Source organism: Camelus dromedarius, chromosome 17 (genome assembly GCF_036321535.1).
Source record: "Camelus dromedarius isolate mCamDro1 chromosome 17, mCamDro1.pat, whole genome shotgun sequence".
Taxonomy (NCBI): Eukaryota; Metazoa; Chordata; class Mammalia; order Artiodactyla; family Camelidae; genus Camelus; species Camelus dromedarius.
In genome coordinates, this window is record NC_087452.1 from 3,798,940 (window position 1) to 3,812,568 (window position 13,629).

The following is a 13,629-nucleotide window of genomic DNA, read 5'->3' on the forward strand; positions in this document are numbered from 1 at the left end:
CTGGAAGTCTGGGGGACTGGTTGTTAATTGGGGACTGATTCTGTGTTTTTCCTGTTTCAACTGAAGGCTAATTCAGTATTTCCTAACCTCTTTGGGGACTTCAGTACAAATGAGGTAACAAAAAGGTAAGGAGGGTTCAGCCAGGAATATACTCGAGCTTCCATTGCAGTCTTATCTCCTACCCCAGCTATGTCTGTCCATTCCGGTCAAGCACTGGCAGAAACTACTTAAGGTCTCTGGTCTGCATTTGGGAAATAAGACAGTAATCTGCATCCATAGTTGCCTGTTGGTGTCCACCCTGGGACCTAGTTCTTCCTGTTTCTCTCAGTACCTGTTCTACAAGGTTCTTCAGCCATCCTGTCCTAGTGACCTGTTGCCCAACTAAGGAAGCACCACTGGCTCTCAGAGATGGCTCCAGGCTTTTGAGCCACACCCAAAGGGTGCTGCATTAAGTGAAGCATTCCCAACCTATGCACTCACCGGTTTCTTGTTGGTCAGGAATTTGACCCAGAAGGGCCCTGGCTTATCTCTGATCTAGGAAGGTGATTACTGTGTTGACTAATCCAAAGAATGAAACTGGATCAATTTTAAACCATTTGGAATTTCCATTTTCCAAGACCAACATTCATTTATGAGTTGTAAACCTACAACAAAATCTAGATGTGTTTTAATGCTCTGTCGATAGAGCAGGTTTTACTTCTAGCGGGGAGAGTTTCATCTGCCCGCATGTGATACATAACCTACCTTAAAAAAAAATCTTACAACATCAGGCTTCCTGTTTACTAATAGTTAAGCTCAAGTCATGTTTAGGTGTCTCCGTTCCCTTTGAGTTGTAATGGAAGAACCTTTAAGTAAGAAGTCTCAAAATGAGATGATTAATCTCCTGCTACTTTGTATTGCAGATGGAATCAGAGGAAAAGCATGTGCTGGTCAAAATCATATCCTGGTAGGATCAGCACCCTCTCCACTTTACATCCAGAGAGTTTTCATTAGTGTCACATGAAGGAGTTGAAATCCTTTACAGGGAGTTTTTGGTTTTAAAAAATCACATGTAAAGGGCTGTACACAATTTACTTTTCCTTTTTTCCCTCTACTCTTTGGTTTGGTGTTAATATTTGATGAGAGATCAGAGGTGTTCTCTCTACGAATTCCCTACTTATCTGGCTTCTCCATTTTAGGATTCAAACAGGAAGTCAACACTAGCAAGTAAAGTAAGCAAAAGAGATTGTAATATTAATAAGGAGAGGAGTACAGAGTATTTTCTTCCTTTTGTTGTTCAGATTTTGCGTTAGGTTAATAATGCGGGGGGTGGGGGGTTAAAAAGGCAACAGTAAAACAAATCTAAAATAAAGGTGTGAGCCAAGTGGTTCAGGTGCCCCGTAGACCTCATTACACAACAGGGAGAAGTCGCAGCATTTTCCCTCAGTCTCCATTTATATATAGTTTCTTAGCTATATAACTATAGTCTCCATTTATTCATAGTTTCTTAATGATAAATTGAACTACTTCCCAGGGAGGAAGGAGGTGAGGATTAGTGTAGAAATGTCATAAATCTGAGTTCCTCCGAGGCAGACGCTGCACATAAAAAGGCGAAGTGGAGAGGGTAGTTATCATTGTTCTTGTTAGTTTCGGTGCTGATGTTTTGATGTTGTGATGCTTACGGTGATTAAGTAGATTAGATTGAACCCTAAATTCCTCTCCCACGCACACTCCTCCACCCAAAATAACACCACAGCATTTTTACTGGGCTCTTTGTGTTAGCCTGTTTACAGACTATAATTTCACACGTGGATTATGTAAGCCACACAGAGGCTGAAAAAACGTTTGACTGGAAATTGCTAAGCATGGTCAAGTTTGTGCTTTCAAGTTGCAGGTTGTGAGCTTGTGAAAAGAACTGAGAAACAAACTCCCATGGCCCAGGCGAACAAGTCAGGGAAGGTGTTTTAATAATGACAGGCCAGTGCAGTTCTTCAGGGTACTGAGGCAGCCCAGAAGACCTTCACTTCGAGACACCAGGGGCATCCTGCCAAGCTCTTTGGTCGTCACATTTTTCAAAAGCCTCACAGTGTATGGCTTTCTCAGTTTCCTCCCTGAGGTTTCTCCCTGCAGCCTGGAGGTGCTTACCGTGGTACCCAAACACAACTGTCTGTGCGCGTGTAGTAGGGTTTCGGCTGCACAGTAGCAGCTGCAGCTTGTCGCTTCTTTCAGGAAGTCGTCATTCTCCAGGTGATTCCTAGGATTGAAGAGGGAAACAGTACTGGCGATTTTCAGGGTACGAATTCATGGGGCCGCTTCAACTGCGTCCTTTGTGGGATTTGCTTCACCCCTGAGTTCTGTAGCTTTGTGTCCTTGGCAAGTCTCCTAACCTGTATGTGTTTCATCGGTGGGGAAATGGAGCTCGTTCTACTTACCCAGATGCTACTTTGCTGTTTGACTACTTGTTAATGAAGTGCTGTCTGTGGGAACGATAGCTACATTTTCTCATTCAGGAGCACTCAGCGTGAGGAGATCTTGCAGTCAGTTCCCATGTAACTGTGAGTAAATGGTTCAGGGCCTGAAAGACTCATTTCCTGTAAGGGTTTTGATAATCCATGTAAGGATTAGCACTGTCTACTCAGCTCTTCCTGGAGATTGCCAAAGATCAGGTACAATTTACTTCAGAGACTTTCCCTCACACATATACAAAACACATGCCTTGAAAGGAAGTAGACAGGACAGTTTATCAATTTAAAGGACAGCTTGGAACAGGCCAGTGAATGGAACTAGTTGAATTACCTGGCGGATGAGCCAGGGAAAGGGCAGGAGCTGGCCCTCCTGATGAGAAAATGGGAGGGACTCGTGCCCAGAGCTGAGAAGAAATGAATGTGTGCCCAGCAAACCCACTCGTGTGATGTCTTAACAAAATAACATGAATATACTGGAAACAGTGTAGATTTCAGAATATATAAAGTTGGGAATGTAGAGATAGATGAAGAAATGGAAGATTAGAGGAACCAGAAGTAGGAAGCCGTGGAGCCACGGACACCTGAGAGCAGCCGACAAGCAGTCCTTCTGAGCCACCTCACTAGGGATTGTCAGAGGGAACCGGAGAATTGGAGAGTCCCAAAAGAGGAAAATGCAACCAGGTGTATCCTTGTCATGTATCTCTCCCACCGAGTACCTTTTTTGTGCCCGGCTTTGACATTTAGCTCCTATTTCACCTTCACAGTTGCCCTTTGGAGTAGATAGATTTCTTCTTAATCGATGACCAGGCTCGCTCACACCAGGGCATTGGAGAGCCAGCATTTGAATCCAAAACCTGGACTGAGTAGATATGTCAGCTGGTACAAACCATAGAACAGCATAAAAACACTTCTAAGTGAAAAAAAAAAAAGTGCAAAGCAGAAGCAATGAGCTAACCTAACCAAGACCACACAGCTCATGAGAGGCAGAGCCAGGGCTCACCCAGGTGCTCCTGGCTGTCACACCTGTAATCTCTTTTGCACAGTGTGTATTATAAACTCCCTGCAGACTCAAAAAAATTGCACAGGGAGCACACATCCGCCTGCTGCTTAGAGTCTGCGTTTTACTCTGTTGTCATGTATCTTTCCATCTCTCCATCCCTCATCTGTTGTGTTCTTGATGAATTTCAAAGTAAACTGCAGACATCCATAACCTTTTTTATTGAGATATAATTCATATACAGTACAATTCACCCATTTTAAGTATGCAGATGAGGGGTTTTAGTATATTCACAGATACATGCAGTCATCACCATGATCATTTTCATCACTCTCCAGTCTTCTCAACCTTGCCCCAACCACTGGAAACCGTTAGTCTTTCTGTCTTTATAGATTTGCCTATTCTGAACATTTCACACGGAATCATAATTTGCAGTTGTTTCTTACTGGCATCTTTCACTTAGCATAATATTTTCCAGGTTCATCCATATTGTAGCATGTGTCATTACTTCATTTCTTTTTCTTTCCAAATAAATAGACTACATTTTAAATATCCGTTCATCAGTTGATAGACATCGGGTTGTTTACGCGACTATCCCAGGCTTCACCACGCCCAGACAACACGTTTTCTTACAACACTGTGTTCCTCGTGTCACCCTCCCCCTCAGCAGTCGCTGTGGGACCATGTACTGTCTTTCCAGAAACCCTACTCACTTTTTAAAGCCAGAGTTCCCTTTTTTTCTTCAACTTAGATCCACTATTCGGTTATCCCATACATTTCTGCATCCTGCCCTTTACTCGTGTTCTTTTCCCACCAGGAATCTCTGAGCTCACCCTTTAAAATTGGTCCTTAGATGCCCTGCCCAGGTCCCATCTTTGTGTAGAGTACACCTGGGTCCTAAGTGCTAGAGGTACAAGGTGAACAAAACCGTCCCTGCCTTCTCCCCATCTTTTACTCAGCCACAGCCACAGAAATGTCCCTAAAGTCTGCAAACTTTACACTTCCTGTGCCTTCTACTTTGAGACACTCTTCCCTCACATCTTTACAAGGCCCGTTCTTGTCATCGCTCAAGTTTCAGCTTCATTGTTGAAGAGCATTGAATGGCGAGGGAGGACGAGGCCTCCTTGACCTTACAGCGCACTCATCCCCCAGACACCCTGCTGGTCTTTTCTGGCTTACGTATCCATACCTGCAATCAGTACACCTGCAGTCAGTTGTCTTGGGTTTTCTGCCTTCCACCCCCGCTTAGCATGCAAACTCCTGAGGGCAGGCACCGTCCTGCTTACCACAGTATTCCCAGTAGTTTGAACATGGCTGGCAACAGCAGGCTCTCAGTACATGTTTGTTGACACTGTCCAGACACTGCTTGGCCATGAGGATATTGGGCTCTGAATCATGGCCATCCAGGTGAGTGACCTGCCCAGTGTCAGAATGAGCTACTAGTGACTGCTAGGAGGTCAGTTTTCACTTATGTGCTGTTTATCTTCTGATGAGACCTGCTTAATTTTACACTAGTAAAATTTTGCCTCTCGTATATGCTGCTCAGAGCTAAATCAGAACTGCCTCATTTAAAATGGGTGTAGTTCAGTGACAGAGCACATGCTTAGCATGCATGAGGTCCTGGATTCAATCCCCAGTACTTCCATTTAAAAATATAATAAAAAATTTAAAAATTGTAATTTAATAAAATAGAATGAATATGCTCAAAGCTAACTAGGGCTCCTGGCATCACTGCAAATACTGTGTGTTGAGAATAACATCGAAGAGCCATGTTTCTGCTATGATGTAGCCTTGTGACAGCCACATTATAGCACCTTAGTTCCAGGGACTGAGAGGTGTACCCACTAGCGTGCCCTGTTACCCCAGGCCACACATTTAATTTCTTTGTGCTTCTATTTTCTTCTTTTGCAGAATGGATTTTGGGGATTAGATATGAATAATACCAGGAAAAATACAGAATGCATAAAAGATTTAACTTTTCCCCTTTCTTAGATGTGAACGATTAGAAGAACAACTGAATGACCTGACAGAGCTCCACCAGAATGAAATCTTGAACTTGAAGCAGGAATTGGCCAGCATGGAAGAGAAGATTGCATATCAGTCCTATGAACGGGCCCGGGACATCCAGGTCAGCATGAAAGTCCAGGGGTAAAAGCAAAAGGCTAACGGGAAGCAGAATGGTGGTTGCCAGGGGGTGAGAGGGGTGCTGGTGGGGTAGGGAAGTTATTGTTTAATGGGTCCAGAGTTTCCCTTTCACAAGGTGAAAAGAGCTATGGAGATGGATGCTGGTGGTGTTTGTACAACATTACAAATGTATTTAATACCACTGAACTGTACACTTGAGAGTGGTTAAGGTGATAAATTTTATGTTATGTGTATTTCACCACAATAAAAAAAGAAAAAGAAAAGAATGAAGTGCTGGCACCTGCCTCAGTGTGGATGCATCTTGAAAACATGGTGCGCAGAGGAAGAAACCAGTCACAAAGGGCCACGTATTGTATGATTCCCTTTACATGAAACGCCCAGAGTAAGCAAATCTTTAAAGACAGAAAATATATTATTAGTGGTGGTCAGGAACTGGGGGAAAGGGGAGTGACAGCTAATGGATAGGGGGTTCTTCCTGGGGTGATGAAAACGTTCTGAACTTTAATAGTAGTGATGGTTGCACAGATCGTGGATTTACTAAATGCCACTGAACTATATACTTTAAAATGATTCAAATGGTAAATTTTGTGTTGTATGTATTTTACCACAATAAAAAATATATGTTTAGGAAAAAATATGGGGAGGGTAGAGTACAAGAGAAGCTTACACCCAACTGTAGTGCCGGCTCTTCAGATGAGGGCATTTTGCACAAGTCTGTCTACCGTTTGGAGCTGGTGAGTTGGTGTGCTTGCTTGGTTCTTGGCAAGTTTTCTTAGGATCACAGTCGTCTCAGCACATGGGAAAGTACATGCACTCCATCTGTTGGTTACCGCTTCAGGAGCTGCTCTGACGAGCCTCGGGGCCACCTTATTTGTCTTCTTCTACGCAGAGGGGTCTTCTGTCCTAGCTGCCAGACGCAGACCTTTTACAGGTGCATTACCAGGCAGTTTGCAAGAATAACACATGAGGCAGTGATGTTTCTGGTTAATAGTCCTGTGGTTTGATCTGAGAGAAAACAGAATATTTAACTTTTTATCATCCCACTTGGGAGGTGTTTCTAAGGAAACGGTAGTGTCATGTGCAGGCATCTTGAAATTAACTAGTTTTGGAGAAGGGACATGATCTAGGGAACTTTTATTGCAGCAGCCTGCAAGAATCAGGGGAATGTCTGGATCATTTGCCCAGTTGCCATCTTTTCTAGGCCCCGGAATTCTGTTTATGTTTTAGCTTTTTTCCCAAGATCGTTCTGGGCTGGGGTGTACCCACTGTATTCCCATTCTCTGGCTGAGCTTCAGTCTGAAGTTGCCTGGCCTTCACCTCAAATCTCAGGAAACCAGGACCCATTGAAACCAAGACCAAGAAAACCCAGGGCTCCCTCCACTGCTGAACTTTGGAAGGTATCTGACCATCACTAAGGAAATAGGTTCTGATGTGTGAATGTTAGGGTAACTTTCATATAATCTCATGGGTGAAGGTCATGACCTTGAGGGGAGCAGATCGCTAGAAATGTTTGGTCTCTCCAGTAGGGATCTCTGACATATCCATTCTATAAAATGCTAGGTAGCTGTTAAAAAGAACGTAGAGAGATCTCCAGGACTCACTGTTGAGTGAAAAAAGCAAGCTGTGGATCATTCCTGTAGTTAGATACTACCTGTATTAAGATAGAAAATTTTAAAATAACTCCATGCATATGCCTAGGCACATATTGTATAGACTTACAGACAAGTGAAAGGACGAACACACACCAAACTGACAGTGGCATCAAGGGCGGGGCTGGAATTAAGGACGATATCAAGAGAGACTGTGTGTCCCTGTTTGAAATTTTTTTGTTGAACAAGTATGTGTGTTCTTAATTAATTTAATAATTTAAAGTAATAATTTTTAAATGGAAAAAAAGAGAAACAATATCATATATTTGAAGTTTTGTTATTAAAACGTTTAAGACCAAATCAAATCGTAGCGACTGCTTCCTGTGAGCCGTCCTGCAGGAGTGCTGTGGAGGGCGATTCAGGCGAGTTACAGCCCCTTGAGTGGCGAGTTGTGCATTTGGCCTCTTACACTCAAGGCTCTGGCAGGTTTTCAGTCCCTGGTGTAGCTCCAGGTGCGTCCGGTTTGCCCAAGGGGCACGCCAGCCCCTCGGAGTGCCCGTGAGCAGAAGGCTTACCTGTCCCCTGTTCTGGCCCACAGGAGGCCCTGGAGGCATGCCAGACCCGCATCTCTAAGATGGAGCTGCAGCAGCAGCAGCAGCAGGTGGTGCAGCTGGAGGGGCTGGAGAACGCCACGGCGCGCAACCTGCTGGGCAAGCTCATCAACATCCTCCTGGCGCTCATGGCCGTCCTCCTGGTCTTCGTCTCCACGGTGGCCAACTGCGTGGTCCCGCTCATGAAGACGCGCAACAGGACGTTCAGCACTTTATTCCTTGTGGTCTTCATTGCCTTTCTCTGGAAGCACTGGGACGCCCTCTTCAGCTACGTGGAGCGGTTCTTTTCCTCCCCGAGGTGATGCTGGCCCCAGGAGGCCGTGCTCCCCACCATCTGGCCAGTGCACGCAGCGAGGACTCAGACAGCGACATACCTACTCTGAAGTTTTCTACAGCAACAAGAGAGTTGAGTGAATCTGTTTACATTTAGAATAATGTTTTTTTCTTCAAAAGACGCAATTGCAATAGTATTTTTTAGATTTTATCCAAGAAGTTTTTTGGGCAAAAATCTTGGATCATTTTTATGTAGCATGATTTTCCTTGGGATGCAGATCTTAAACAGTCCTTTAACATGAACCAACAATCTGGAGCACACCGAAGGGCATTCTAAATTGTGGCTTGAAGGACTGCACTAAAACCCGATTAGGGAAACCAGTTAAACCTAACACCCTGCCTTGTCTGGGCTCACCACCTCTCCCCTCCCAGACTAACTTTACTGTGAAGTCCTACCACATTCCATGTCTGAATTTCTGGATTCAGGGTGGATTTCCCTTGTCCGTGGATGAACACATGGATCTCCCTGGCTTTCTCACCCAAGTTGGCCACTCACGCTAACTCTGGAAGTGTGATCACTGTTGAACCTGGTCCCTTAACCTTTGCTGGGATACAGGAGTGAGAGCATCGTGCCCCAGAGGATCACTGCACAGCCCTACTACATACAGTATTTTGAAACAGCCCTCTAAATACTTAATTTTAAGCAAATCCCATGGCCGCACTTTTAAGGTTTTTTTAAATATGTGTATAGTCACCAATTTAAAAAACAAAAAAATCTGAACAGCATACTTGAAGAATGTAAACTCAGACTCTCAGTGCTTCCTTATGGTTTCTAATAGGATTTTTTATTGTTATTATTATTATTGGGTTTTTTTGGAAAGGGTTGGGAGGGTCTTTTATTTTTCCTTTAAAATAAAGAAGTGATGTTTTTAAATGAAGAAATGTGTGGATATTTAAGTGTGCTGCTCCCTCTTGTCTTGAAACAATTTGAGTGAAGGAAGACGTGCTGTAAATGCTGCCCTCTGACACCCCTGTCCTGAGACGCAGCTTAAACCCCCTCCTCTGGCTGCTGCTCCTGCTTTTTGGTGTCCTGCCACCCCCACACCACCACTCTCTGGGCTTGGCTTGGCTGGAGAGGAAAGGGGGAGGCTGTTTCCACAGACCAGCATGCTAGGATAGAAGTTTTTTTGCCCCAAGAATACGTTCACCCAGTGACTTTGGACTGCATTGTCTTTAGGAAAAATGGAGGCTATGTTATGAGAGTCATAAGTAATTCCTTGCATTTTCTTAATTTATTTTTTAACACCCCCTAATTACTGAAACCAAAGTGATATGGAATTTTCTGTCTGCATTTTGGCCCCAGCATCCTTAATTTCAAAGCTTTATTCTGTCTCTCTGAGAGAATCAACTAAAGGCGATTCTCTCTAAAGAGCAGAAAGAGAATGTCAGGTTAGAAGGACCCAAGTTTGGGGTATAAAATGTTGTCAGCTTCCTATTCATCAAGACTGATATATTAACATGGCTGTGCTCAGTGGACATTTGTAGATGGTTTAGAAAAACGGACTGAGCCTTCTTACCCAGCCTATAACCAGCTCTACCGTCCTGGTGGACTTGGGGTTTTAGAGCATGTCTAGAAAGCTTGGTCAGTCTTTTCCTACTAACAGTGCTGAATCACAAATGCTGTTCCCTCTTGGCCTCCGTTCTGTACCAACAGCAAGAGGCACCTACTGTGCCCTGAAGAGAGTAGCAGAGCATGCTTGCCTGTCTCCCCCAGTCCAGGAGATTCTCCTGGAACGAGATTAGCATTGCCTTGTCTGTCTGAGAGGACGCTTTACAAGACAGCTCCAGCCTCCTGTGGCTGGGCAGGCCGGCCTTCTCAGAGTCTGCATGTTGTTTCCATAATCATTTTGATATTGTAACTCAGGTACCCCAGCCTTCACTCTATCCCCAGGTGACTGTAGTACACCTGTTAGCTCTGTTGACCTCTCAGAATCAGTGCCCAGAGAAGGGACCACAGGGGTGATTTTTCTTTTAAAAAAAAATAACTGGAACCAATTCCTATTCAGGCCCAAAACAAATTGTTCCCAAGCATATGTATTTAAAATGTTAACTTTGCCTAGAAATAGTGCAGTGACTTTAGGCTGGAGTGCCAAGGGACCCCATGACCTTGTCAAGCCAGCAGTTTCTCCTAACTTTCTGCTTTACTTTAATCCCTCAGAGTGGGGAAGAGAGCCCCACCAAGTTATTGAAAAGATGCTCCAGCCACACCCTCCAATTTTTCTAAGATAGAACTTCTGAATCCCCTGAACTGTGTGGAGGTCACTAAGTTTTGTGGGGCATTGGAAGTCGCTGCGGCCGATGGACTGAAGTTGTTCCCATTTGCCTTGGGACAGTTTCTATCAAAGGAGTGTTTTCACCTCTGGAAAGCTCCACGAGCTCCCAGCCAAACAGGCCCGCACTAACTCCCTCCTCCTCTCTCAGACTGTCCCAGGAAGGACCTCCGGGCTAGATCAGGCACAGTGACGGCTCTCTGGCTTTCTGGTCCCTTGATTATTCACCAGGCCCCACAGTTGTCTGCATTTAATGCTGTCTGTAACCTTGCCTTGGTGTCATGCCTTCGGCCCACTTTGTGCTGCCCGCACCTGCTGCCTTTGAGTGTCTCTGCACTGCGGCTGTTTTTGGATTCTCTTGTCTGTTCAGAGCTCTTCTGCACCCTCGCCCTCATGGTTTAACAGTTCTGTGGGTGGAAACCTCGCTCTAATGCTTCTCCTCTTTTAAAGACTCCGTGCATTCCCTTTGAAATGAAGCATTCCTGGATCACTGTTAGTGCTGGTGTGTGAGGCTGGCTGTGGCTGCCTGGGTGGCTCCGTTCAGGTTGTAGAGTGACTAACACTCTACCTTCTTTCTGGTAATTGAAGGGCACTTCTGTCTGCTCCAATTTCAGTTCTTCGGAAATATACTCAGTGCATCCTAGCAAGGAAGGCTTTCGATTCCACTGCCTCCTTAAGAAGCAAAAGCAGGTTGAATTTTGTAACTTCGCTGGCTGGGTGGGATCTTCTCTCTCCCCTGTTGAGGTGAAAAGCCTGGTACCAAGAAAAACACAGATGGAGCCTTCCTTGCTAGCCATGTCGTAACAATGAGCATATTTTCATGTGGTCTTTGCTGCATTTGGTTTTGTTTTTGATCTCATATTCCTTTGAGGTACAGTCCAATGAGTCGCCGAACTCCAAGCGACTTCCAGTAAGGAGCTGCCTTTCAGCTTCAGAAAATATGCACCCTAAACAAAACCAAATACTATAACCAGAAAATTGGCACAGGTAAAATTAGGGTTCCCACCCCCAAATGAAACCGGGGATTTTGAACGTGGCTCTAAGAGTTAACACTTCTGTCTGTGTGTTGTGTATGCTAGGTGAAGTTACCCTCGGTAGGACTGACTACTAGACTGTAAGTGTGTTTTATCAACGTGTGTAAGAATAAAAACTCACTTGCACGAATTGAAAAGTACAGAAATGACACTTGTGAACGTGTGAACGTTAACACTGTAGCTGATAGATCTTAAGCTGCTAATTGTTGAGAGAGAATTACATTTATGTTTTGTCTGGTCGCTGCCGATTCTCAGCAGCACTTTTACTGTACATACAAATTGAAATAAAGACCTCAGCTATTAACGAGGTGGTTGGACTCGGGTTTATTTTGCTCTTTATTTTTGCATATTCGGTTTCCGATGACAAGTTTGTCGGTCTGAAAACTTTGCACTAGTTTGTGCATGAGAAACTCTGTGAGAGTGTGTGTGTGCGTGTGTGGGTGTGTGTGTAGCCAGTGTCTTGAAACCATAACTGATAGCTGGTAGCTGTCACTGTCTCCCTGGACTGTGTACACATGGCTTCAGGCTGGCGCTTTGCCACCATTCCTTTAGGCTGGAAGATGAGACCGCCTTTGAGACCTTTGGAGGGAGTCCTCTAGAGGCAGTACCCCCCCACATTTAGCATCTGATGAGCCCAGATGGGCATAATGATCCCTGTCTGTTGTTACAAGGCTTTGTCAACGAACAAGTGTTATGAGTGTAAAAACTTACTTTGCAAAACATGTAACATGTGAAGTCCTACGTACACGAAAGAGTGATTTTCTAGCCTAGTTCCATCTATGGCTTTGTTACAGAGGTAGTAATTTCTATGGTGGCTCCTTTAATCTCTGGAGGCCTCTGGAAGTCCAGAAGCGCTCACGTTGCCTTCGACAGGATGCCAGACAGGGTCTTGAGGACTTGGTCCTTCACAGGCCCAACCTGAGCGTCGCAGTGTTTGGGCCACTCTTCTGGCTTCCCAGCTCTGTCCCTCCTATCCCGCTTGTAAAATGGAGATACCACGCTCATCTTGATCCTACCTCGGGGGCCTTGTGAAAATAAGAGCCTTGGGTGGTTGGGAGGCTGCCTGGAAGAAGGTGTGACTCAGGAGCAAAGTTAAAAATGGTTGCAACAAATGCTGAATGCCATGCTCAAGACTTGCACCATGGGTACAAGAAGGCGTTGAGAGGTGTAGTGACCCAGCCTGTGCATAAAGACAGTCATAGGCCCCCTGCTCATGTCATCCGAGCCAGTCAGCTGGTTGAGGAAAGCTGTCCAGGGTGTTTGGCCTTTTGATCCTAGAATGGAGGGAGCTTAAATCTTTTTGATATCTGGGAAGTGAAGGTATGGAAGGCTCAGAGTTCATTCCATAAATATATATATGAAATCTTCGGCGTTTGAATTCTTTTTTTGCCTTTTTTTTTTTAAGTGGAGGCACTGGGGATTGAACCCAGGACCTCGTGCATGCTGAGCACGCGCTCTACCACTGAGCTACACCCAACCCCTGGCATTAGAATTCTTAAATCCTTCAGCAGGAGTACTTAGAAAGTTTATTCAGGTCTCTGCCTTAATGAATGCCTAAACTGTCCAAAGGAATATTCTTTTAGAAGACTTCATTTCAGTAGTTAACGTGACTGTTAAAATGTACAGCAAGCCATGATGAAAATAATTGTTAACAACCACTATACCTTAGAAGTTTGTGAGGATTCGATGAGATAACTGTACGGCGCCTCACCCAGTCCCAGCTGCCATGGCCTCCACTGCAAGTGCGAGTTACAGGCCGGGAATTCCCTGAGGACAGGACTTGTCTCACTCATCCGGCTCCTGCCAGATTCTCTCACCCACGTCTCCCACTCTCACCTGATGGAGGGCCCAGCAGCCAGAATTTGGGCTGTCCCTGGCCGCTCTGGCTCTTGAGTTGGTTTGGGAAACCAAAGAAAGTGTGTGTCAAGAATACTCTGACCATAGAAACAGCAAAGGAGAGTGTCACAGCCACAGGGAAGGAAAACTGGCAAAGGGAGGCGCGAACACCGGGCCAAGGGGCTGAGAGATGACACTGGTGATGTCTTCGCCACACGCAGGGGAATTGTGTTCATGGCTCCTCAGCGCCTGGCATGGTGCAGGCACGTAGTGGGTGCTCTTTGAGAAGTGTAGTTTTTAAATTGCTACATAATCCCTATTCTGGGCCAGGCAGCGCCACTCGTTTCACTTCTGATTCTTAGAGTTGCTC

At 45.0% G+C, this 13,629-nt stretch overlaps 1 protein-coding gene across 11 annotated transcripts in view; it reads left to right on the forward strand.

The window, feature by feature from the left end:
* Positions 1–11,727, forward strand: part of TMCC1 (transmembrane and coiled-coil domain family 1) — a 180,301-nt gene extending 168,574 nt beyond the window's left edge. For 9 of the 11 annotated variants that reach the window (XM_064496222.1, XM_064496221.1, XM_064496220.1 and 6 more), the window contains 2 exons: positions 5,434–5,569; positions 7,774–11,727. In XM_064496222.1, coding sequence (XP_064352292.1) covers positions 5,434–5,569; positions 7,774–8,088 — 451 coding nt within the window. In that variant the 3' untranslated portion in view covers positions 8,089–11,727. The other 2 variants (XR_004142614.2, XM_064496219.1) reach the window with 2 other exon arrangements.
* Positions 11,728–13,629: the final 1,902 nt, after the last annotated feature.